Consider the following 26,528-nt stretch of genomic DNA (forward strand, 5'->3'; position numbering starts at 1 on the left):
TTTTTAGTTGCCTTCCCCTGTCATTTTTCTTATATAAATTGTATTTTATAGTTTCTTTTTTAATCATACTCTTATTGTAATATGATGCAACATCACTTATCTTTAAATGGGCAATGATGCCTTCAACTTCAAATACCATCGAATGAAAATCTGCCCTCAGTAAGGAGCAACAAGAATAAGACAGTGCCTTTAAGTTAATAGATCTTTATTTGATTTCATATCTTATGCATTTTCATTCAAAAGGCATGAAGACAGAAAAGGAGACAGAAAATGAGGCATGGATATAAATATACAAAGAGAGGCAAAATCTTTACAATCAGTAACATTACATAAAGGCTTAAGCTAACCATATGGACATGGGGCACAGCACTTTGAATTACTAAAATAACGGTCACCAAAAGCCACATTGGACACAGGCTACATGGCAGTTAACAATTAACTTCATGCAACTGCCCAACATTCGAGCTGTGCCTTATACCTTCATCCACAAACAATAGAAAAGTTTGATTTATGTGCATTATCTTCCCTCCCCCTTTTGGCAATGCTAAATATACAAAACACAGCCCTGTTGTTTTCCAGAACTCCTTTGTATCATTCAACCATGGTGCAAATATGGAAAGCCAAAAATACAGACAGTGTAACCCATGTCTATACAGTCTCACTGTTAAATACAAGACAAGTACCATGCCACAGATCAAAGAACTCTGTCTGGTCCAATAAAAAGAGAAGCACAGTAGTACAGTCAAGTACAAGATGACAGAATAGGCCACATTGGTCAGAACTGAAACCGGTCTACTTAAAGTATCCAATTACATTTCAAACCCCATCTAAAATCAACAGCTTTAAGAATCCACATTCACAAATATTATAAATTATTTAAAATTGGCACAAACTCTGATAAAGTATATACTGAACGTGCAGATTACCAAGAGTTTCTGAGAAGTGCACAGAAGTCAGGATGCTAGTGCAATAGAATAATAATTAATAACATTGATTTCAACATAAAATAATAAATAACAGAATAAACTATTAATATAAAGAAAATATGCTATGAGAGGAAACAAGAAGCTAAAGCAAACACAAAGGACAACATCCAACAATCAGCAGAAACAATGAGCAACAATCTTCAATGATGAACATGAACAAAGGCACACACACAATCTCACGCACGCACGCTCCGTACCAGCTAAAATATGCACATGCGTAGGCACAAACGTTTAGTATGGGATCTGATTTTGGTAATACTGGATCATGTCGTAGGTTCTACTCCTGTAAGACAGAGAAGAGCAAGCGAATAAATGTGAATATTTTTTATTTTTTTTATTTTTTATTAATAAAAATAAAAGAGGAATATGTCAACTATACTGACCTGTTGCTGAGGAAGCAGTTCTGGATGACTTTGATGATGAAGGAAGCTGCATCTTTCTCACTCAAACCCGGGTTGAATCGCTGCCTAGATGGAGCGAAAGAGACTATGAGCGACAACAGCAAATCACTGTCAAGCTGCTTATTCACATTCAAATTGGCACAACCATGTGAACACATCCACGTCTGACTCACTTGAGCAATTTGATGGTCTGTCCTCTGAAGCAGGGAAGGCCAGTGTCCAGCATGAGGTTAACTAACGAGACCACTCCATCCATGTAGGGCCTGATTCACCAGAGGAACTTATCTTAATGTCACATGTTAGTCATCGTCTGCCTATAGCATTTTTTTTTAGCACTTCTACCTACTCACCTGACCGCCAGGTATCCCCTCACACACATCTCCATGAACCACTTGAAGGGCGTCGCCTCCATTTTGCCACCCATGATCATCACCATCTCATCGGTTAGCTTAATGTCCGGCTCCCAGCCGAGGTTCCCACCAGGAGAACTTTCGAACATGAACCCAAAGTCTGTAAACACACAGACACAAGAGCTTAGGATTTTCTTTGAAGCCTCCAGTATCTCGTTGCAGCATGAAGATAAAGTCTGGCATGATCATTATCAGAAGCACTCCTGTTTGTACTCCTTTTCTCCAGTCACTCAAACAGGCCGGCAAAGACTGCAGTCATGAATTTTATGATATAAAGGCTTGGGTTGCAAAGGGTTAGTTAGAAGTCAGAACTTTTTAAAAGATTTTTTAAATGCATTTTCCTCTCTTTCATACAGCCATTGGTTTAAAATTTTGTCTTAAAACTTTTTTTTCAAGATATAAAGTTCATCATTAAGTTATCTTTAATATTTTATTATCATCATGTTGCAAGTTGTGCAGTTGTGCAAGCAGAGTCTTGAAAACATGTTGATAGGCTTGGTGGAAGATAAGAAAAACAGATAGTGAACCGTTTATCTGATTTGGCTTGGACAAAATCAAGACTGGTACAGTCTTAAATTCACACCAGGGACAAACATACACATCAACTTCAATAAATGGACACAGAAATGCACAGAATACACACCAATGTGGATGAGGTGGCCCTGGCTATCCAGCATGATGTTTCCATTGTGTCTGTCTTTTATCTGCAGTAGGAAGAGCAGCAAGCTGTAAGCTGCCATACTGCGGATGAAGTTGTACCGTGCCTAAAGGGGAAGTGTTGAGAAGAATACCAGATTAAACTGTTAGTGCATACAAAATGTGAGCACTGAGAAATATGGCATACTTTTACAGGTATAAAGGACTGACTGATGACTGGAAACGTCTGCACAAGGGTTGTGAGATTTGGCATTTACCTTCTGGAAAGCTAGTGTGGATTCATCTCCATACTGATTCCTAAAATAGTCGTACATGCCGAAGTCTGTCTGTCGGCCGAGCTGGTCACGAGACTTGCAGTCCGGGATGCATTCGATCACTCCACACTGTGGGGGAACATCAGAAACAGCAAGAATGAGCGAAGTTTGATTACAGGGGAAAGTTCGACTAAGTTCGATTATCTTCGTGGGATAGTTGGTATGAACATTCAGTAGTTCCCGTCAGGAATATAATATAGTAATAGAGAGGAAGACAGCAAAAGTTTTATATGAACTTACTCCAGGGGCTGTGGCCACCACCCTGTAAGGGAACACGTAGAGGTCCAGGCCAACCAGCTGGAAAATGTTCTTAAACAGGCTGATGATCTGAAGAGCCAGCATGTCCTGTGAACACAAATGACCAAATGGAAATAAAAAGGAAATTCTAGCTAAAATACTCAAGTTACGTCAAACTAAGGTAGCATTGAATTAATGAGTGATAGCAGTGTGGTAAGTAAAAGGTGAGGCGTGTGAAATGGACACCTGTCTGCAGTCGTCTCCCACTTTAAAGATGGCTGCCTGCCAGCAGATTCTCTTGGCCTCTTCTTCGTTCTTAACTTCCTCTCCAGAATCTGAGCGACACTGCAGACCTGAGAGGAAGATGTCAGGATACATCATCTGTCCATGCACAATTTGAGAAGTATAAAATCTACTGTAGGTTCCTTTAATGGTAACTATACCTTCTTTCTCCAGCTCACTGACTCCACACCTCCTAACTTTGAATTTGGCCAGGTAGGGAGCTTTGGCAGCACTAAACAGTTACACGAGGAGACACAAGTGGTTCAGTGAAGCCGTCACATATATTTGTAAATTCTGGTAACTGGTAAGAGCATTACAGTTGTTGCTTTTGACGCTCACCTCTGCATGGGGGTCCCAGACTTGTAGTCTATATCCAAAACGATGGCCTCGGGGTTACTGGGAAGATAACAGCCAGGTTGAACTTTGATCTGTGACATGGCTTCCAGGCAGGCCTTCTTCCTCTCCTCGCCTTTGGGAAAAGGTCTGATGAAGACAAACAAAAACAACTTGAACACATAGTTTCCACACCTCTATGACTGACTTCACTGAGAATAGCATGCATGGGTATCCCACTGAATGACTCCAGACCACAAGTGACAGTCAGGCTCTGCTGTTATTCACAGAGGTAACTCATTGGGGTAGAGACTAATTGAGAGTGGAGGCCAAGGGATAGTAGAAATTTATCCCCTGACATGTTACAATTAGAGCTATAATGAGGGCAGAAGGGAATTTTGTCAGCCTCTAGTGGGCTGACAAAGCACTCAGTACGAGCTGGCAATAATGGGACCTGTCAGAAAACTGCTCATCAGCTGCACAGTGTACACACATGGCGGACAGGTAGTCAGGGGCAGAGGGAGCACAGCATATAATGTCTTCCAGACCAATGCATAATCAGAGAGACAGTACAGCAACCAATGGCCAAATAAACGAACAACAAATGAACAACAGGGGAAGGAAAGAACATAACATGAAGGCTCAGGGGAAAACTTGTTATCACTTCATAAACACCTTAAAGGCTACCTAGAGAGTAGTGTTTTTCAGTAAGTATGACATCCAAATAACAGAAAGGTTTAACTGTTGTGCTACTTTGAGGCATTTGGCAAAGTTCAGTGTTTTAGCTTTTCTTTCAGTGTAAGCCTCAGTTCATGATCGTATTAGCATCTTAAAAATCAATAAAGATGCTGCAATATGCCGGTTACACAATACAGCTGGTTTTAGACATTTTAGCCTCTTAAGTATCAGTCAGCATCCTCATCACACCTAAACGGTTCTCGCTCTCACATGCACTTCCACAAAACAAAAGTGAAACTAAAGTTGAGTCAGTGCTGACTGATGGAAAACTCACTTCAAGCAAGTTTCAAGTCTCAAATTATACACTGAACTAAGCTTGGAAAGTAAGAAATGTGAGGTATCTTTGGAAAAGAGTCATCTGCAGTGTGCATGTATAGTACATGTGATTGAAAAGCGTGTTCATACTTGATAATGGCCGAAACGTTGGTGATCTTGTTGAAGAAGTCAAACTCGCGCTGATAGAAGTCCTTGGCCGGGCCGGACAGCGAGCCAGTGATCTCCTCCACCATCTGTTCCAACAGCTCCCCTATGTCAGCTGCAGGCAGAAAGTTTTTTTCATCAGTTTTGTGCATTTTTTGTGTTCATGTCTGTGCTTGAGGTGTAAGTGTGAGCGAGAGTCACACACTGAAATAGAGATATCTTACGATCTTTTTGGTTTCCTTCCTCATCCAGGAATATGTTGGTTTTCATGTTCCAGATGAACTGGTGAGCCAGCAGCTGAGACTTCTGAGCAGCCCACAGGATGTACTCTCTCACGTAACCCATCTAAACCAGAGCGTAAGGGGAAAGAAAAGTAGGGGACGTTATAATAATATGATAATCATAAGATATACGGGGCTTTAAATGTATATGCTCACTGAGAAAACCTGATCTTACCTTGTCATAACGAAGGGCTTGGACAATTTGAGGAATGTAAAACAAAATGGCATCCTAGAAACAGTGGAAAAAATATTTTACAAGAAAGAAACAAATAATAATTAGCCATATAAAAAAAGCCACTGTATACAAGTGATACACAGTCCCTTATGAATAATGTAAGCACTTCTTGGGCTTATCAGTCAGTTTCATCAGATTTTTCAGTAATGTTTGAGGCACAGTGACTGCATTTGGTTACGAATACACACCATTAAGCATACGCATGTGAAATATAGATGCCTCAACACAGAACTACAATAATCAAATTGTCAAAAACAAAATCAGTTCTGATGCCGTTTACTACTGTAATTGCAAATGATATTTGTGCGTACAGGAGGAAAGGAGCGAAGCACTTTGACCCCATACTGGGCTGTGAGGGGGTGAGGAGGGTACATGGAGGAGAAGTAGGACAGGCCAGTAGGAGGATCTGCTGGGGCCCAGCACAGGATATGACTCAGCTCTGGAGAGTCAGCATCAATCGTGTGCCATGTCACCAGGAACTGAATAAAAACAAAACAAAAGAGAGAGAAAGAAATATGTCAAAAATTGATGAGCTTAGCCAACATGTACATCAGCACTTAGATAGGTTCAACTCTTTGTGCAGCATGTATCAAATATCAGATCACATCAACAGAAATCTGATTCAACGTCATGACCTCCAGCCTGGTGGTGTGTTAACTAACCTCCAGTGGAAGCTTATTAGTTACTTAAGTGACTGGAATAATCAACTGTGAGATGTCAAGTAGGATTATCTGATAAGTTATGGTGGCCTTTGGGGAAGGCCGTGCTCTGCCTTCAGCTGCTTCCTCTTCAGGCAGGTACAAGGCTCATTAAGAGTTCAGTCAGGTAGAACTAAACGAAAAGGACTAGAGGAAGCTGGAGGGAAAACGATTACTTCATCATTTCTCAAGTGGCAGTGCATGGCTACTTTACAGCAAAACATTAAGTGACAAAAACTTTTTTCTTCTGTTCATTATACCATAGTTACAACTTAACAGAAATGTTAACGGGATTCAATGAAGCCACAGTATTAACTGAAAAATCCCTGCCTGTTAAGATTAAAGGGTATGACTGAATCTATAGTTATGACTATAGATGGTTGTGATGGCAAAATGAGGTCCTGAAAGGGTTTTAGACACAAGAGATCTTTACATTACATATAAAAATAAGACAAGGAAAAGTGAGCAGCAACCTGTTTTTGTACAGTGACAGCTCTCCAATCTCACACAGCGTGACGATGAAGTATAAGATACACATTAAAAGATATGCTAGCTATTTTCATAAAGCCTACTTTATCAAACAGGGGATGAGCTGAATCTGGCCAGACAGAATTTGAAGAGTTTATTGTGATTGTTGCTATATATTTATGGTGTTTCATAGAATTTTCAATTTTCGTGTCCCGCTGGTTAAACCTCCTCTCAAAACCCACTGACAAAGGGACAGCAGACATAACTACCAGGCTGTTGGTTTGTACTGGCAGGCGGAGGACCTCACCTTGACTGCTTCAGGAACATCACACACAGCAGCTGGATCCATTCGCACCAGACGGGTCACCTCAGAGACAATAGCCTCCGTGTGTTTAAATCTGAAAAACAAATAGAATTGAAAGAATTGAAAAGGAGCATGCCCAAAGAATAACTTTATCCTTTGTCGTGTCATAAACTTCCATAAAAAAAGTTACAGGCCTGTAACAAAGTCATAGTCTGTGTTTCATTAGTTGATGGATATGTTATGGGCACATTAAGTAAAAGGCATTAAGCTGGCCTGATGAGGATATTTTCATTTAGGTAGAAATAGTAGGTGTTTACACACACTAATGGGAGGAAATGATGTCACAAGCACAAACCCCATATTATCTGCCATCTTTGTGGTGCTGTTATTTGAACATCAGACAATTACTTCTCCCAGCAATAAAGGGAAACAATGTGCAGAAAGTTTTGGACTTCACTTATTGTTGTTCTGCGTACCTGGCAGGGAGCTGCAGGGCAAGGTAAGGTGCTATGCTCCAGGCCAGGTTGACATTGTCCTTCCACTGTTTCTCCGTCAGACTGATGTATTTGGACCTCCAGTTCGCAATGCTAGTCTCCACCGACTGTTCAGTAGCAATAGCAAGCTCCTGAGTGGATAACGGGTTGTACCATGTTGTCAGCCGCTCAATCTCGCTGGCCTAGAGGGAGACATACAGGAACAACACCAGCACTAGTACAGCAATTCAATTCTTCAATACCACATATTGTTGAACATACATAGTTACAGAGAATAGGTAAATACCAGTAAAGCCAGTAGTAGAGTCCTGCGTTTCATGTAGTATTTGTGCAGCTGAGAGCCTCGGTTGCTTTTTTTAGACAGTCCTGAAACAAACCAGGAGTAATATGTACATAAGCAACACATGATGGCAGAGGAATTTTCATTTAATGGTAATCTAATATTAATAATAAGACGCATAAGAGGTTCAGTTTCACCGAGACTGTCTTTGCAGCATATGATGGGTTCCAGCATAGCGAGTTTAACATGCTATGTGTTTTTTTTTTTTGTTTTTTTACCCGATTTCTTGGATATGGTTGACATCCCAGAGGACAGAGGGTAGGTGTTGATCCATCCCTGAGCCACCTGCTGCCTCTGGCCCACCGCTGCATCAAGGCTGCTCCGGCTATCCGTCACTGCTACTACAGACAGGCTGTTCACAGACATGTCTTGGGGATCTATATAAAGAAAAAGATAAATTTATCCAACAAATCTACCATCCACCTATTGAGAAAATTAAAATGAATAGATCTAGATACCAACTTTACAACTGTAAATGAGTGATAGTGGGAAAATGTGCGTCTTTTCTTGACAAAGACGCTCTGACAACAGTTTGGGCTCAAGCTATACATTTTGACTCAATTACCAAAGAGTATATTTTGATCAACTCACTAACCTGTAACCATCTGTAACCTTCCATGAAAACAAAAAAGCCCACGGGTGTACCCACTACACTGCCCTCATGAGTATAAAATCATTTCCTTGCAAATTTCACTTTCAGCTCAAGTTAACACATTAGTGGTATGACATCACAGATTACAAACTTGGGTCTCTGCATTGATTCAGCTGTCATACTCTAGATTACACATTACTGTTCTATCAATTAAATTTAAAAAAAAGCAGCAAAAGATATTGAAATTCACCTTTTAGAAACTTAAACTAAAGATCAATCAAATCCAGACATTAAGTGTGAATTCTTGGGCTGTGTGAAGTTGTTAATTTATTTGTTATTACTGAAAGATTAGGTCACTGTTCTCTCACTGCTGTACCTGGAGGAACCAGCTGGTTGGCAGCCAGATATTTCTTGTCAGACTGCAGGCTGGCATAGAACTTGATCATTATACAGATGTCTTCTCTCAGCCTCTTATCTGTCTGAGTGGGAAATTTGGGAGTGACACTACACAAAGACAGAGATGGCAAAGAAGTTAGTGGACAGAAAGACAGCTTTAAATGACACTAACACAGAGTTTCCATTTTTGCCAACAAACCAGATTGGAATTTTTTCTACCTGAAATAGTCAAAAGCCGTGGAATAGATCTTTTCTCGAAGCACATTTCTGATGGTGGCATTCGTCACAACATCAGCATGCAGAAGAGTCAGACCCAGAGTCAGCAGTCTGAAATGAAGCAAAGTGGTGACACAATAGTCTTATCAAGTTTACGATTCAGTATTTCATACAGCTAATTATTACATTTATAATTATAAATGTAATAATTTTAAGTTTAAGTTTAAGTTTAAGTAATTTTAAGTTTAAGTTGGTAATTTTAAGTTTTAATAGTTTAATTATAATTAAACTACTTTGCTGTTGTAATATTGAGACACAGTACCGGAATCTAGGTCCAATGGCAGCAACATGTCGGTTCAGGCTGCTCTTGGGTCCTCCGACACTCAGAGACAGAGATCTCTGCAAAATGGTGGTGAAAATCTCCACTTGGTCAGCGCTGCTGTATTTGGCTATCTCAAACCTCTGCACCAGAAACTGGAGGGAGAACAGAGAGGAGGGATAAAGAGTTGACATTTTCCAATCCTTAGACCCTTTAATTAATTAGTTCAACACCATTTTATGGCTAATACAAACACTATACATCTAAATGATAGAACGCCTCTAAGTGAAAATCAGACAAGCTCAGTGGACTGGTGGACTCTTGAAGCTGAACAAATGATTCTACAGTCCAGTGCGTTGGTGAACATGTGCATGCTGTACTTTTGTGTATTTTACTGACATAAAGTCATGTGATCTCTGGACAGTAAAGTTTAAAACAACTTTAACAGTAACATAACTTGGAAATATAGAGGACAAGAAACAGAAGCAGTAGTTAATGTCTCAGTGTCACTGACCTCTATCCAGAGAAAGTGGGGGATGACGTCGGGTGCACAGGGTGCAGGTTGACTCTCCTCTGAGACAGCCAGAGGGCCGGTCTCTACTATAGCCTCCGAAAACAATCCCATCTTCAGCTCTACTGTCATCTGCCAAGCCCCTGCCATCTCACGCATGAACTAGGCAGATGGGAAAGAGGAGATAAGATATACGTCAAACCAAGATACACATTCATTTAACAAATTGTTATTGTTATTATATTAAGAGTGATAAATATACATACTGGCACTTCCACGCCGTTGTGTGCAGCCAGGAGCCACTCCCAGCAGGCGATAGCAGTTTCCATCCCATGTTCTGTAAACATCTTCAGAGGAGACCAACACAGATGATGCAGGAGCTGAGGATCGCAGTCTGAAAGAAGAAATATAGAAATGACTGATTTATAACAAACAAAACAAAAAAAAACATTTGATGTACAAAATGAAATGAGGCAGAGCTGCTGACTTTTGGTAGTTATAAGCAGGGCGGCCATCTTGAACATGGCCTGGGTGAAGGCCTCTGGGTCTTTTCTGTCCAGAGCACGGGTCATCTGATGGATCATCAGCTTGTTGAGGTCTGACTGGCTGTGAGTCGCCTCTGAGAACTGGATCATACCAGCCACCTAGACAGCACATACACAGACCGGTATGAATCAGACTGTATGCAAAAAGTGTTGGAAAGTCATATCATCTTAATATCTAGAAGATTGAGACACCTCTCCTGTGTAGCGGTTGCGCAGGTTGAGTGAGGCCATGAAGTTCGAGTAGTCCTTCTTCACACATGCTGGTCTCTCCGTTAGCTGGGTGGTCTAACAAAAAACAGAGTTTAAGGGCCACTTAGGGCCACCCAGTCACAAGGTAGGAAAGTAAGATACGCAGCTGTACTGTAACACTTCTGGATAAACTGGAAGGTATCATGCCTGAGCCCTGTCTCTGTATTTAGTATTCAGACCAACCTGAGGGAAAGCAGCCTATGGTTGGCCACATGGTGGAGGACAGCACCAGCATAACCAGTTAGCCAAATGGGCAACCAGCGAAACAACCCACCCGTCCATTGTAGGTAAGTAACCAGGTAACCAGCAAATCCGTAAACCAGCCAAGCAACCAGGTAGGTAGTTCGGTGCAGTTTAATAAAGACAAAATACAACAAATGAAGCAAATGAAAAGACAGATATAGCAGAATGCAAGCCGTAGAACACATAAAAAATGCATAGCAAGCAAAATAATGTCACACAGACTAGTAAGCATGCACACATGGACATACAGTACTGTAAACAACTAGACAAAAAGACTCCCAGTGTTTACAGTGCTTTACAGAGTGCATACAGAATAAAACATAATAAAATACATGTGCACAAAGGATACAAGACACCTCTGATCAGTGCCAACAAAACCACAAAGGCCTTGACAAAGCAGCTAAACAGCACATTCGTTATGTTAAAAAGCCATTAATGTTGGACAAATGTTAATAAGCATGAAATCAACAAGACTGTGAGGCCATGGGTAGGTAAATGAGCTACTTTTAAAGTTTGCTTTATGTTCTCCAAGTACAGTTTGTTAAAAAAAATTAAAAAGTGCTACGTGCTTCTTGATACACAAAGTGACAAGGTGTCACATCCTGAGGCATCCGCACTGCTCTAAAAAAATGTGTAACTTCTCTCACAATAGAAAAGCAAACACATTTTTGGTAGGACTGTAAAACCATACTGTGCCTGTATTGTGGCTTTTAATGATGTGCAATGTTGCTGACAGATTGATATTCTTTCTGCATTCTTTAAATATGCTTAAAATGTGACACACACCTTAATTTGGTAATGTAATTTCGTGCATTTTTAATCTGGGGTAAATCTGCGATTTACGATACAATAAAAGTGGTGATCTGAAAAGGTTTGTGTGCGAACATGTATGGATGCCTGCATGTGTGTTTGTGACTCACGCCTAGTGTAGTACTCTGTCTGTTGTAGCCTGCAAAGTGCAGTATGCTCTCTGTGGCCATGGCGAGGCCAGTGTGCTGGGACAGTCCCGACACCCAGTTCTGATGCTTGTTCAGGTATTCCTGCATTGTACATAACATTCAGGCAAGAAGAGACAGAAAAAGAGAAAGTGGGAAAAGGAAAAGAAATAGTTGAACAACAGAGATGACAAATATTGTCTATAGGGTCAAAATACAAAATGATTTCCCTTTAAAACACTAAATCAAACAGTTTATACTTAACCAATTAGGGATCTTAGATCACCATTTCTTGTACAATACTATTATATTATTAAAATAAACCTTAGCCACAATATAAGGGTATTGTGGCTGAGGTAGTGTTGCTAAAACTAGAAGCACAACCACAAGAAGTGAATGTTTAAAACTTAAATATCTCAACTTTCAGAAAGACACTTTTCTTAAATATACTTTTGCTACATCCTAATTTTATTACATTTCTTTTTTTAAACTACAAAGACATAGTAGCTCCAATCAAATTTACTACTTTAATTAAATCTGTGTCAGTCCTCACTTAAACATAAAGGTAAATAAACTGACCTGTAGGTGGGACTTTGTGACTGAAGGGGCCCATTTCATCGCCTCTTTCAGGATCTCACCACAGCGGGCAGCAAAGTCCTTTACTATACTCTAAGAGGAGATAAGGAAGTAAGGATACAACACCACTAGATGAAGTACAGGAGCGCTGGCGAACCTTAAATTTCAATGAAATCCTTGTGCAAAATGCTAGATTCTTAGTGATTTTTAGTATAAATAACATAATATGAAAACAACATAGAATTTTGCAGTATACATAAGTTTAATTTAAAACCTACAGTTTTATTTAGTTGACAAATTAGTTCCACTACCCAAAAAAATTCAGACAGCAAAGAGATCACTACAATGTTTACAACCAATACTGTGCTGCCCCCTAGTGGTCACACGTGTAACAACAATCCAAACCCACCTCTCTGGCTTCATATGTGTCAGGAACAGTGATCCGGTAGGGGGTGTCTGGAATGTCATAGTATGGCTGATCCTTGTGAATGTCCTGAATTAAAAAAAAGTGAGAAATTTATTGCAACTGAAGCTTCTACTTTGCACCTATTTCAACATTTCTCTGGGGTTTGATTAAAACTCTGAAGATTTTGACTAAAAGCTGCACCAGATGAGAATATTCCACATCATTTCATTTGCCACCTTCAGATGTTCTTGTTCGTTATAGGGATTTAAACCAACAACCTGGCACTGCGCACTGGCTCTCCCTCTCTCTGATACTTACAGCACTTAAAGACAGAGAGAGTGTCTGCAAAATATCCAGCATGGTCTTCAACACGCGACCACTCCAAAGCAGATGGGGGAATCTGGTTGAAGTAGAGGGATGTAAAAGATACATCTGTAAAGTGATTTTAAAAACTGCAAGCAGACAAAGTGGCTGAATGATTACTACTCACGTCTCAGCCAAACCAGAGAGGTATTTGTCTGCCACTCTGCGGATCCTCTTGTGTGTGTGGTTAAAGTTGATCAACAAGAATTGGGCATGTCGCTCTAATTCCTCCTCATGCTCTTTGGTCTTTGGCTACAAACATAAAAAATACACACTGATTTTTATTCAGAGCAGAACAAAATCTGTGACCAATAAAATGTCCAGACCTTTAGATATTCCTCACTATTATTCAAAATATCAAGAGAGAGTATGATACCTACCTTCTCAGCCATCATCTGGAGGAAGACATCAAATACTTTATCACCAACACAAATAATGCACTGCATCATGCCTGTGTAGATAAAAAAGGGAATTTAAGAAAATGAATTACACAGCTTGAAGGAAAAGATAGCTAGAGGTGTGCAGGCATAAAGCCCTCACCAGATTTGTCTTTCTGGATGGCTTTGTCTTCAAAGTATCGAAACATGACCTGGAACCTGTCAGGATCATTGGATCGCAGCATCCTGGAAGTGTGCAAAAGGAAAGAGAGATATTACAAAGTTGAACAATCAGACCTCCCTTTATTAAAGGATAGGTTTAGATTTGTTCTATCTTAAAACAATAGTCAGGCCTGTGTACATACTTTGCCCAATCCCTTCTTAAAACAATTTCAATGTAAGTGAAGGGGGACAAAATCTACAGTCCTTGTCTTGTCCAAAAACACAGTCCAAACTTTCAATATGAGTCCAATATGAGGCTTCAACAGTCTGAGTTAGTATCTTCCAAATTTACAACCTTCTTAGTACAAAACTTCCACTTCGTGGTACTGTCACTCTGCAAAGAAGACTCAGACGGGCACCTGACAATTGTTTTAAGACTGTCAACCTATCCTTTATGGAATAATGCCAGTGGTGACAAAAGATGAGTAAATATAACATTACCTCATGTATTCTAATCTGTAGACTGAGAGCAGGTACGTGGACATTGCAAAGTCTAGCTTGTTAATGAGGGCAGATCCTTCAGGAGGCGGGTCGAGGAGATTGCTGATGGTTGCCCGCAGCTCGCTCAACTCAGCCTAAAAGACAGAAATTGACGATCTAAATATTAGTTCTGGCTTTGCTGTTGTAAGAAGAGTTTCCACGACATTAATGCAGAAAAAGATATCTATATTTTTGAACACTGTACCGGTGTCACTGTGTCATTTTTTAGAGCCGAGTTATATTGCAGCTCGGAGCGAAGAGGTTCTCCACTGGGGAAGGTGAGAAGAGGAGACTTGGTAGCAATCTCACACACGCCTTCATACCACTCCTCTGGCCAAAGCCCTGAAAGGACAAAATATATATAGGAATGCGGATTAATGCTGATTAATAAAATTAATCTCTTAATTGAAGGTACATTCATCAGATTATAACAAAACCTTTTTGTAACCACCTGAGAAAATAGGATCTATGACCTATGAATTAAAGCAATGGGCAGCTTGATGTTTTGAAACCCCTCACACAGGTCACAGCTTGAGTTTCAGAACATCAGCATTGAGAATGAAGAGATCTTGTGATTTGGTGAAGTTACTAACCACTAAACAAAAATCAGGAGTGTACCTTTAAATATCAGCTCCAGCTCATTTTAAGGCATATAATGCAGTGCATGACTTCGTACTTAACATGCAGTGTACTGAAAACAGTTAATTCCTTGCTCACCTGATCCCTCTACAGCAAAACCCATGACCACAGAGTACAACCAGAAGTCCCTGAACAGCTTCTGGAGGCGGGGCTTGGCCTCTTTGATTGGCGGAAGTCGCCTGGTCAACTGTGAGTTTACAAAAAGGGGCACAGGAAAAGGGTGAGAAAAGTTTCTCAAGATTTATGCTGCATTATACAAATTACAATCACATTGAGTTCAAATGATTCTAAAGGTAAAATGGAAATTCTTTCAAACACAGAGCGAAAATCTTCTTGGACGTTCAGCACACTAACAAAATAAAGACATACAAATAACATAAAGAAACAACTGCAAAACATATCTTACCAGACTACTAGCTCTTTAACAGTTAATCAATATTAAATATTCTTAAGAGCTGAATTGTGAAGAGTTAAAGATTTTAGTCAGTCACAGCACTTTCTGGTCTGTTTGATCTGGTCTATTTGTTCAGGAGGAGCCCACATCAAAGTTCAGTTTTGTATTCAATTCTTTGCTCTTCGTCCTACAAACAGAAGCTGTACAGCACTTTCCACCAGCACACACTAACGGTAAGACATTTTACAGACTACGACTGATTTTTAAGGGAAATTCACGTAAAATATTTTTGCCTTTTTAGCAAGTGAAGACATAATTTAATTCCTACAGATTTATTAAAACATACTTTAATTAAATTCTCAAATTATTGGTCAGACCATTAACTAAGCCACACTAAATGTCCATTCCCTCTGCCTCAGTCTTCAGGATGTGGGTCATCACCATCTTCTTTGTGGCCTCACTGCTGGTCAGTCCATCCTTGGCTGGAATCAAAGACCTCGGCTCTCACTTCACTGACCCTCAACCGGACCCCAGAAGATTTGAGCCAGACGGGACACTGGATATAGAAGCCATCCCGTTGGATTTCCACAAGGAAAACACTGTCACTAATGACTTAGTTTTTGATGGTTTTGAGGATGAAGATTATATTGATTTTGACAAGATCCTGGCTGCAGGCAGCGATGATTACATGTAAGTTTGAATGGTTTTTACATCTGGTAGGTTACATCAGAAATGTAATCTTCATATGGAAGACCTAAGAAAGAAATTTTTACATTTATACCTTGGATTGGTGACATTTTTCTTATCAGTGCTGGTGATATATGTGTGTGTATATATATATAACAAATGTACACACCTAAAAATAGTTACTTATGATGCAGCTATTGTGTGAAGTGTTTAAATACTAAATATCAAAACAAATTTAGAGTGATTCAACTTTTGAATGGTTGGGTGATGACTTTATGATGTTTTTCAGTGAAGGGGATGAGATAGATGAGATCGCCACGCCAGCCCCAGACATCGACATCTTTGCCGAACCCTCCGACCCAAAGATTCGTCGTGCCAGACTCCTTCGGCTGTTCCATGGCCGGTCTCGCCTTCAACGCCTCAACATCGTCAATGCCCATTTTGGTTTCAATCTCTATCGAAGTCTTCGTAACGGCGTCAACCAGACTGACAACATCCTGCTAGCACCTGCTGGGATCTCCATCGCCATGGGGATGATGTCTTTAGGGGCAGGAGCGGGAACCCATGACCAGATCTACAAAGCTCTGGGATTCGCAGAGTTTGTCAATGCTAGCCACCACTATGACAACGCAACAGTGCACAAGCTCTTCAGGAAGCTGACACACAGGCTCTTCAGGAGGAACTTTGGTTACACGCTCCGCTCTGTAAACGATGTCTACGTGAAGAGGGATGTCTCAGTGAAAGATAGTTTCCGCACTGAGACAAAGGCTTATTATTTTGCTGAGCCGCAGTCAGTGGACTTCAGGGACCCTGCCTTTCTGAACAAGGCTAACCGTCGCATACAAAAGTTGACCAAAGGGCTGATCAGGGAACCACTCAAGAGCGTGGACCCAAATATGGTGCTGATGCTGCTCAACTACCTGTACTTCAAAGGTGGGTGAAAATAAAGACAAATGTTCATTCACAATTCAATGTTGCAGGACTCTGAGGACAGTAACACTGCTTTGGTTATCAGACTCACAAAGTACTCATATCACTCTTTGACCTTGTTTGTTTAATAAACAGGTACATGGGAACAGAAATTTCCCAAAGAAATGACTCACTATCGCAACTTCAGAGTAAACGAAAAGACAAATGTGCGCGTGCCAATGATGAGCAACAAGGGGAACTATCTGGCTGCTGCTGACCATGAACTTGAGTGCGACATCCTTCAGGTGGGTGGCCTCGGACTGGTTTGAAATTTTACAAACAAGTCAAGTGAGCCACGTAATAATGATTGAATTATTTTCAGCTCCCATACACAGGAAACATCAGCATGCTCATCGCCTTGCCGAGGAAGATCACTGGTATGAGGGCCTTAGAGCAGGATCTCTCCCCCACCGTTGTCAACAAGTGGCTCAAAAACATGACAAACAGGTCTGCAGCGTTCTTTCTGTAAAAAAATATGTACTGTAAATAATAATAATAACATACAATAAACTTTTTCAACAGGAACTCTTTTACAGTTAATGGCTTGGGTGAAAATGCTTGATTTAAGAGCTATAGAGCAATGAGGAAACTTTTCTATGACTCCCTTCAGGACTCGGGAGATTGTGTTACCTCGGTTTAAACTGGAGCAGAACTACGACCTGATTGAAAATCTGAAGGAGATGGGCCTCACTGACTTGTTCCAGGAGAGTGGAGATTTCTCTGGAATGACCTCTGAAAAGGTTGCCATGAACTGGGTGAGTAAGACTAAATCAGTGATACTTTTACTAAGAAATAACCAACTGAGCCTAAAATCAAACATCAAAACAAAATGAAGGTCTCTGGGTTATTCAGTCACCTGGGCACCTTCTCAACTGCAATCAATAATCCATACTAACTATTTCAAAACACCTTGTGATCTCCCTCTGCAGCTGAAGCACCAAGGAACCATCACTGTGAATGAAGAGGGGACAGAAGCTGCAGCACTGACCCAGGTGGGCTTCATGCCCCTCTCCTCTCAGATCCGCTTCACCGTGGATCATCCCTTCCTCTTCCTGATCTACGAGCACCGCACAGACTGCCTCGTGTTCATGGGCCGGGTGGTTGATCCCTCACAGAGCTAAAACTGGAACAAACAACTAAACTTTTCACTACAAATTCCACCTTTGGTCAGAAAGCTAAAATTGCTAGTGAACCTCAGAAATATTACCGATTTTAATAGCTGAGGTGTTGTTTTTTTAATAGTCAATTGGTACAATATGTAAAACGTAACGAGTACTGAGTCTTTATATGTCTGAACATTTAAACTTCTCCTTCATATTGCTCAAGTGCTGAGTTTGTCTGAGTGATTCAATGAAACCTTGTTATCTGTCTGTTAATGTTTTATCCTTTGCAATGAGGATAGTGGATGAGTGTGCTCAAAAACATGACATTACATAACCTTCATGCTTTTGTGTATTAATTGCAGAAAGACCAAAGATGAATAATACATGACAGGGGATAATAAAATAATGCATAACACTTCTGTACAATAGAGAAGAATTTCTGTAAATAAAACCTACACTGGTTACATTACATTATTCTTTTTTAAGAAGAAATAACATAAAGGTATAAAAAAAATTATACCTTATTATTTAATTACCAAGTTTTTACATAAACCTACTTAAAACTATTACTATCTCAATACAATGAAAAAATACTACTAATTGGTACTCAATTTTTGTTGGACTATGAATACTATTCAATATAGACAGTTCATATTCTACCATACTATTACTACGTTGGCTTTAAATTGATCTCGTAAGAAAAAAATCAGCAGTGAACTGGTGACAGATATTTGTACTGCAGCTGAAAGGGTAAATATTTGTTCACAGAGATAAAAGCTAACTAACATCTGTAACAAGTCATCAACTCAACTCATGCAGATCTTTTAACTGCGCTGTGTGTAGGTATTTTAACACAAAGTCTTGCCGAAAATGACTTGGAACTGTCTCTAAAGGGGCAACAGTTTGCACACACATGACATTCAGTACTCACCACGGCAATCACTGGTATAAGGACTCCAAGATTTCCAGCACTACTCGATGCCTGCGGGAGATAAAGAGCCATTATCAATTTATCAGCATGGCTGTTATCAGTTTCCTGTTGTGTTTAATTGTTTGTGCATGTACGCACGTACCTTCAGGGCTGGCCCTTTGTCTGAGGCCCTCTCGCTGGCTCTCTTTCCTTCTAGGCCTAGTTGGACAAACAGTTCTAAAAGGTTCACCATCAGTTCATCCACCAGCTGCTCCCCCTGCAGGTTGGCTGCGATGTTGGCCAGAGCGTTAATCACTGCCAGAGAACAGTGCCTTGGAAGAGAAAGATAAGCAGTTATACTCTGTGTAGACGTAAATGTAAACAAGACCTACAAGAAGTATTTACTGCAGATGTTTACACACCAATGTAACACAAACCCACGGAATACACATTAGTACCATAGTCTACTACCGCTGACCACCTGATAGGAGTGAGCAAAGAGCAGCAGTTATTAACATTCTCCCAACTACGTTTTCTCTTTTTCAGCCATTACATCCCCTGGTGCAACTGTAAACTCTGACCAGGGTGAGAGCGGATGCTGACCTGTAGCCGTGATCTCTGTAGTCTTTAGTAGCTGAGTAGACCACCGAACTGGCCTTCACACTGATCTGCTGGAACAGGTTCCACACCTCCTGATAGATGTATTGCTACAGGACAAACAGCCAGGAAGTAACAGGGAGCAAGAAAGTGAAGGCGCAAACAGGTTAAACTCAAGATAAAATATTTTTTGTAAGCCAATCTCCTACTTACTTACTACTTATGACATTTGCTTTTTTTTCTTAAAATAAAACAATCCCATTATTAGGGATAAAATTAGCAAATATGCGAGGTCTGTATCAGGACTGAGCAAAGCATGTTGTACGTGATCTGTATCTGCTACATAAGGGCCTATCACCCTCTGGCTATCAAAAACACCCTATTGTGTGTCAACTGCAATACTGGAACCTATTCTTAATGCAGTGTACTAAGCAAGTTAACAGGAGCCAACAGGTTTAAGGTAATTACATCATGTCAGCTCCTCTGGGTTAAGAAAAAGGGTTAGTTTGCTTCTATTTACAGGACAGTAATTACTACTTTACATTTCTGAATAACCCCAGTTATTTACTTCCCCTATATACCTTTTCAACCATCAATACAAAGAATAATAGAAGCAAGATACTCTAAATCTGTGCCATCATAGTGACTTTGTACTTACATTTCCTGTAATCACCATGCAGCCAAGCTGGTCGATGATGAGAACATCCAGCTGTGATTGAGGCTGGCAGAACTTTTGTTGAAGGATTTGCAGGATGTGCTCCATGACTTTAGGAGTGTCTCTCAGAGCCACCGCAATGTGGCCCAGTGCTCGAATTGTGTGATCTGGGATTAGATGGGCATCCCTGACAGAATGATATGATTTATTTTTAGAGTAGCTGCTCGTCAGTTTCAAGGACCTGAAAATATTCTGGGTGACTACAAAGCACATAGTTTCTGACTACAAACGCTGCTTACTTGTCATTCTCTTGTGAAATGTAAAGACGGTTGGACAGACTGGCCAGAAAAGCCTCCACTATCACATGGTCCATAGTCAGACCAGCTTTTAGGCATCTGAGAGAGGAAGCACACAAACATGAAAAATACATAAAAATACATTAAAAAAAATCTCTAATCACTGCTGTGCCAGGTGTTTGTGCCTGACCTGCAGATGTTGTCAATGGAGATGTCTCTGAGCTGCTCGTACATGGACGGCTGGTCTTTCCTGTTTGACAGGATGCTGAAGGTGGACTGAGAATGCTCATTGGTCACGTTTATCCTAATTTCACCTGTGCCTTAAAAAAAAAAAAAAGAGTGATAACAGCACAGAGATAGAAACATCAACACAAAAGGAATTCAAGACAAGCCTTTTTAAAATCTATTAAAACTTTTACTTAATATGATCCTCCACAGAAAAGAAAAGGGAAGAGTGTGGTGCCAAATCCAAACGGCTTGTTGTCTTTTATAATCTAACAGATTAGCATCTGATCTATAAAAAGACAATACACTGCAGAACGGAAACATTAGTAACCTGAATTGCATTTCCAGTTGTCTGTATCTGCAGCTGCTCATCAATGAACACTGTGTTAAGATCAATGATAGATGAGAGCTGGATGTGACAATGACAATGTTATTGATGCATCATCAGCCACAGCACTCTTGTCCCATTTACTGCTGGCTCTGATCATTTATGCTGTACTTGGGATAACAACTTTCCTGCAGGACGTGATGTAAATTAATTCTAGTCTTTAGGAAAATGTTGTGTTTTTATGCAAGTGGAGATATATTAGTTTTGATTGCTTAAATATTAAATCCATGGCCAGTTTCAGACTAACTCTGCTTAGTTCCACTCTGCTTTCAAGCAGTAGTTGCATGTTTTCTTCAACTGAATTATAGGAACAGGTGCTGCCATCATGCTGTATTTTAGAACGAAATCACATATGCTCATAAGTATGGGAGTGTTGAAAGTCAGTCCTGGGGTGAATTTGAAGTTACCAGTATATCTGTACCTGTGCTGTACTGGCTGTGATACTTGTAGAGTTTTATAAGAACAGGGGAAGGAACCACCAGGAAATCCCTGAGAGAGGTTGTGGCAGAGTGAGCAACTACTGGAAACCTCTCACACAGACGGCCCAGGCCCTAAGACAGAGGAGAAGACAATTAGAGAAAAGGAAAATTAATACCCATTAAATCATCAAAAATACTTGCAACATAGGTTTTTATCAGCTTCAAAACTAAGACATCTAACCTACTCTCACCACATGATCTAGTACTTTGTCTAACATTTCACTTCTATTTCATATCTCAGTACTCTTTCTATCTTTCAGTATCATACCTGCAGGCAACAGATGAGCAGGGGCATATGAGCAATGATGACTTTACTAGAGGTTTTCGACTGCAGCTTCTCTGACAGTTTGGTGCACAAATTCTCTGCACCTGGGAAAAGACACCAGGAAGGAAAAGTGAAACAAGCAGCACAAAGAAACACACCCAGTATCCCTCTGATTACGACATCTGAAAACACTGCTCTGCCCTCCCTCTACGGTAACAATTGATTACCTTGCTCATCTTTGACGGCCCACACCATGAGGTCCACGCACGCGGCGTTGGCTTGGCAACGAAGCTTGAGGGGGCTCTGTTCCCCCGTCAACCCAGCCGTGTCATGAAGTACCCGCTGCAGCTCTGATTGGCTGCTGCTAAATTGCTCCAGCACAAAGTCGTGCACTTCCCGTACAAAGGCCGGCTGCAAGGCTTAGAAACATGACCAGAGTATGAAATTAATTTAACAATTAAACCAGCTTTAATACATAATAAATAAGCAATTTATGATGCTTTACCTTTCATGTAGTATAGTGTGTCCCGCAGCATTTTGAACACACACACATAGAGAGGGTCACTGAAGGTTTTGTAATAGATGTTGACTCCAGGATTAGACTTAACAACAAACAAAAGAGACAGTGACAGAGAAGATTACGTTACTGATAATGGCATAAATTAAACTTTGACTTTACCTGTTAATTTTTTTGAATTGGCAGTGATTATAGAGTACAGTTACCTCTATAACTTCTGTCATAGTGGCGTTCAGAGTTTTCAAAAAAGAGTCGGAAACAAATGTCTTCACCTGTAAATCGACAATACACACATGGCTGAAAAAAAATGCAAAATACATACATAGGATGAGAGACAACGTAGGTAGTATTTCAGAAGACAGGTAGCGGGCTGCTATACCATGCTAAGGAGCTGCCGGAGCAGATCAATAGGCACCTCCACCTCGTTTTCTCCTGCCCCCATGAAGAGAGGAGACATTGAAAAACTGGAGCTGACTGTGGAGAAATAGTGGTCAGGGTCTACTGTGCTGCTGTCTGGAAGGTAGGCGCCTGAAATGAAAGAGACGGGATGACATTAGAAACATGAGACGAGTTAGACCACATATGACTGGTTCCTTCAGGGTGCCATGGGTAATATTAAATGGCTTAAAATAGAAAAAAATGGCTAATAAAAAAAAAAAGCTAGCTACAGCTGACAATGATAAGATACAAAGAGATTAGAGATTTACATTGGCACCTTGTGCTTCTTGAGTTTTACCTTCAAAGTAATGTGGGCCGGGGGTTGTAGGAGAGCAGGGTGAGTGGCCTCCTGGGTCTGTACACACCTATGAGACAGCACATTACAGAACATTTCTGTAAGTCACTTCTAATTGTCCAGAACACACAAAACGTGTCTTGAATCCAACCTGCTCTGTCACAACATACACACACCTGTGCAGAGGAATCCAGGTTGGTCCCCGTGCGCCTGCGTAGAGTGTCACTCTGGCACGCCGTGAGCAGCGAGGATGGAAGGATAGAGCGAAAGTCATTGAAGGATCTGCGCCGCACTCCCTCCGTTTCTTCTGTGACACAGCGAGCCTGGGGTGAATCTTTGGGGAACAACTTGGACAACAGGGCTTCATCTGTGTTGCTGTAGCGGCCAAATGCTCGAGTCATGCCGAGCAGGCTGGGGACAATGTATCTGCACAGGTAGACTGGAGATGAGAGAGCATTTATGAAGGTTTTTCATTATGACGGATTGATGTTAGGGACTTTGTTACCTTGTGGGTGTGTGTGTGTGTGCATACCTTTGTCATGATTATCGGGTGTTTGGCACATGTCCTGCAATGCCTGCATGACCTCCATTATAGTGTTCAAGATCTGGAGGGGGAACAGCAGAAATAATAACTTAGCACTTAACTCACATGCACCCGAACCTGAGAAGCATTTATTATCACCGCTTTTTAAGCTGACCTCTTGTCGGGAATCTGGGTCCCTCTGAGCCACATCTGCCAAAAGAGTCACTAGACAGAAGCTGAAGTTTTCTGCAACTGGGAGAAATTCTGAAGAGCAGAAAATGACAAAAACATTAATATGTACAGTTAAATGCCAAATATCTGTAAGTGTGCAGCAAGAAATAGAGCAACAAACAGATTCATCAAAAACTTTAAATGCAAACAAACAATAAATACTATATAAAAGACTAGTGGAATTAACTAACGTTGACTAGTGGAATCAACAATCTCTTACAGTATGTTGTTCCACTGTCAGATCTGGCCAATATAACTTTGCTCTTAACAAGTGAGGAAATACTGTTGAATGGGAATTTAAAGATGGATGGAAAATGAATAAGAATAACTATAAATATTACTTTGTGCACTGGTCAAGTGAGTAAATAGAGGCCATTGTAAAACAAAAAGGCCCAACTATAAGAGGATTGTTCTTACCCTTTCCTTTCTTTCCCGAGCTCTCTTCGATCCATTGGACCCGTGGTAGGCCTCTCAATAGGCTCAGCAAGTAGGAAACAAGTATGTCTTTGTGCTGCCAGAGTAAAGCAAATAATTACACACCACAAATAACAGTGGTCACTAGCAAAGAACAGCACTTTTGTTTGACTAACAAGCAGTGATAAAATCAAAAATATGGAGGTATTATTAGTTCCAAATTCAGGTCCAAGAAAATATATCAAACATTACTTTAACACTGAAAAGTGAAGCTACCATCTCAACATGATCAGATGGCAGGGAAACTTTTCACAGTGTCTCGTTGTGATGAGGTTAAAGGCTTACATGGCCAGCTGCATGCCTAATCCACATCTTAATCAGATTATGGGAGAAGAGAGAATAAGCTTATCATGGTGAAGCGGAGTCCTGAGAGAGGCTGGTGACAAAAGTGGACTTATAGTGCTAATATATTAATACAAATCATTTATAAATATATAATCCAACAGCATCCCAAGATAATAAACTCTGAGTAAACCATACTGTAAAGTGAATAATGTGAATAATATTTGGAAATTAAATCTAACATTATCCATTAACTTCTCAGACAGCCTAAAGCTCTAATGTTTAACCTGATGATAAAATGCAGCCATTATGATGAAAAAGGCTCAACACCTTGGCTTTTAATCGACCACCACCCACCTGTAAGCCAGATTCCACCAGAAACACAGCCAGTGCAATAACAGCATCTCTGCGACGCACATCAAGAGTGAACACACCGCGGACTTCCAGTGGACACATACATTGTAACTTCTGGACCTGAAAGACCACAAAAACATCATTTCTAAAATGTATTTGTATACCGTTTTAAAAACTTTGACAAAAAATCATGACAGAAATCAGAAGGTCCAGGCTTATGAGAAGCCCACTGCAGCTGTGTGTACTTAGTTACAACAATAGAAAAAATAACAAATTTTAAAAAAAGATGAGATTTTTTTTTAAATGATTGCATGCTCCAATACTAAGTTTTGATCTTTGCTAGAGTCCTACTTGGGATATGAGGAAACTAGTTTGTGGATTTGCATGCGCATTACACTTATGCACACAGAGTTCAGGTAACATACTGTATATACATTTCATTTCTGTATTTACGTTTCCCTGATGGGCATCAATAAAGTTTACTGTATGTTGCTATCAAGATGGGGACCATATATTATCATATTACTGCGCTTTATAGTAATGGTATCATGGCAAAGGTATTTCTGATATTTGATATAGTGCGAGCCAGTCACCTTGCTATAGCTAAAAAAAACACAATAAAACATAACCTACACTGGGTGATCCATAAAATATCAATACCCTGTCTTGATGACTGCCTCCACATGTTCATAGATATTTGTGTTTGTTTCTTCCCATTTTAAATATGACATGTTTAAAAACTTTTCCTATATTGTTCCACATAACCTGTTTAATTAACACCTGATAATCCTTGCAACAGGTCAGAAACTGCCATATTGAACAGAGCATGTTTTAAACCCTCCATCTCTCTCGCTCTTCACTTTGTAAACCTGTTTGACTGCAGTGCTGATCAAGCCTGACCACTATGCTCGTCTAATGCACCACACAAGCAGCGACGCCACTTTCTCCTGCGTTGCTCTCTTCCTCTACTCCCGAGAAAAACCCTGTCAACAAGACCCAGCTCCAGTGATTCATAGCCACCCAGGTACACACACCTCTCAAATGTTACCTCGTCTGTCATGTCAGTAATCAAAATAAGCCGGCGCTTGTGCGGAAGCGGAGCTACACCCCGAACAAACGATAACTGTTGCTTCATGTTAGCTAATTAACACAAATGTGCCTTTTGGATCTCACTCGTTTTTCTCCTTCCTCACCTTTTCGACCGGCGCGGGACGGTGGGCGGCTAAAGAGCGGGCCAGCGACAGGACTGTGTTGAAATAAAAACCCCTCGTACCACCTCCCATTACAGACATGTTTACCCCGACATCAAACGAGCTAAATTCAACGGAGAGGAAACAGCCGAGCAGCTGGCGCTGGCACAGCCGCAGTACGGCAACACAGCAGGGACAAACATGACGAGCGCTGGCAGTGACATTAGTGGCTCTGTATTTGACCACACAAACACTGTTACAGCGACAGTCACTGTTAAACAAGACACCGTGATCTAGTGCTGTGTTTAAGTTCTTTTGTCCAAGGTTTCCTAAACAAACATGCGCAACGAACAAAGCCAGAGGTTGAGACAGTATTTATTCACCACATTGTTGTCTGTATAATTTTTCCACCAAATTATGTTAATCAAGATAGAGAAAATACTTTTTCATATGTTTTTTTGTTGCTTTAACTCTTATTTTGGATATGCAAAGTTTTATGAAGCGCAAAACGGGAATTAAAGTGCAGATTGATTTGTATTTGATATGATATTGTATCTTGTGTTTGGTGAGAAGGAAGTGAATATTTCCT

General features: G+C 40.5%; 2 protein-coding genes across 3 annotated transcripts; one reads left to right on the plus strand and one right to left on the minus strand.

The window, feature by feature from the left end:
* Positions 1-188: 188 nt before the first annotated feature.
* Positions 189-26,093, minus strand: pi4kab (phosphatidylinositol 4-kinase, catalytic, alpha b). 2 transcript variants are annotated; one of them, XM_023421136.2, is made up of 55 exons: positions 25,943-26,093; positions 24,753-24,869; positions 24,057-24,150; positions 23,584-23,672; positions 23,418-23,490; positions 23,062-23,324; positions 22,889-22,955; positions 22,532-22,680; positions 22,359-22,424; positions 22,141-22,237; positions 21,863-22,054; positions 21,639-21,739; positions 21,313-21,442; positions 20,469-20,598; positions 20,282-20,377; positions 19,986-20,169; positions 19,334-19,437; positions 18,894-19,062; positions 18,752-18,802; positions 14,746-14,854; positions 14,234-14,370; positions 13,990-14,123; positions 13,490-13,572; positions 13,330-13,400; positions 13,077-13,201; positions 12,905-12,986; positions 12,590-12,673; positions 12,184-12,273; positions 11,590-11,709; positions 10,610-10,624; positions 10,370-10,462; positions 10,120-10,276; positions 9,899-10,026; positions 9,636-9,794; positions 9,125-9,276; positions 8,806-8,913; positions 8,567-8,694; positions 7,817-7,975; positions 7,545-7,624; positions 7,241-7,440; positions 6,768-6,858; positions 5,606-5,773; positions 5,235-5,288; positions 5,003-5,123; positions 4,764-4,893; positions 3,627-3,770; positions 3,449-3,519; positions 3,252-3,358; positions 3,009-3,113; positions 2,712-2,837; positions 2,441-2,561; positions 1,738-1,897; positions 1,561-1,650; positions 1,370-1,453; positions 189-1,269 (listed from the first exon to the last, which is right to left on the minus strand). In XM_023421136.2, exons 1-55 carry the CDS (start codon positions 26,039-26,041, stop codon positions 1,218-1,220), a joined length of 6,309 nt encoding a protein of 2,102 aa, XP_023276904.1. In that variant the 5' UTR covers positions 26,042-26,093; the 3' UTR covers positions 189-1,217. The 2 variants fall into 2 exon arrangements, with proteins under 2 accessions (XP_023276904.1, XP_023276905.1); XM_023421137.2 differs by lacking the exon at positions 10,610-10,624.
* On the plus strand, positions 15,157-18,289 carry serpind1 (serpin peptidase inhibitor, clade D (heparin cofactor), member 1). The gene is made up of 7 exons (XM_023421138.2): positions 15,157-15,294; positions 15,481-15,751; positions 16,038-16,681; positions 16,814-16,962; positions 17,040-17,164; positions 17,328-17,472; positions 17,647-18,289. Exons 2-7 carry the CDS (start codon positions 15,489-15,491, stop codon positions 17,836-17,838), a joined length of 1,518 nt encoding a protein of 505 aa, XP_023276906.1. The 5' UTR covers positions 15,157-15,294; positions 15,481-15,488; the 3' UTR covers positions 17,839-18,289.
* Positions 26,094-26,528: the final 435 nt, after the last annotated feature.

Source organism: Seriola lalandi, unplaced genomic scaffold (genome assembly GCF_002814215.2).
Source record: "Seriola lalandi dorsalis isolate HSWRI2012SDOR001 ecotype SW California unplaced genomic scaffold, Sedor1 jcf7180002054664, whole genome shotgun sequence".
NCBI lineage: Eukaryota > Metazoa > Chordata > Actinopteri > Carangiformes > Carangidae > Seriola > Seriola lalandi.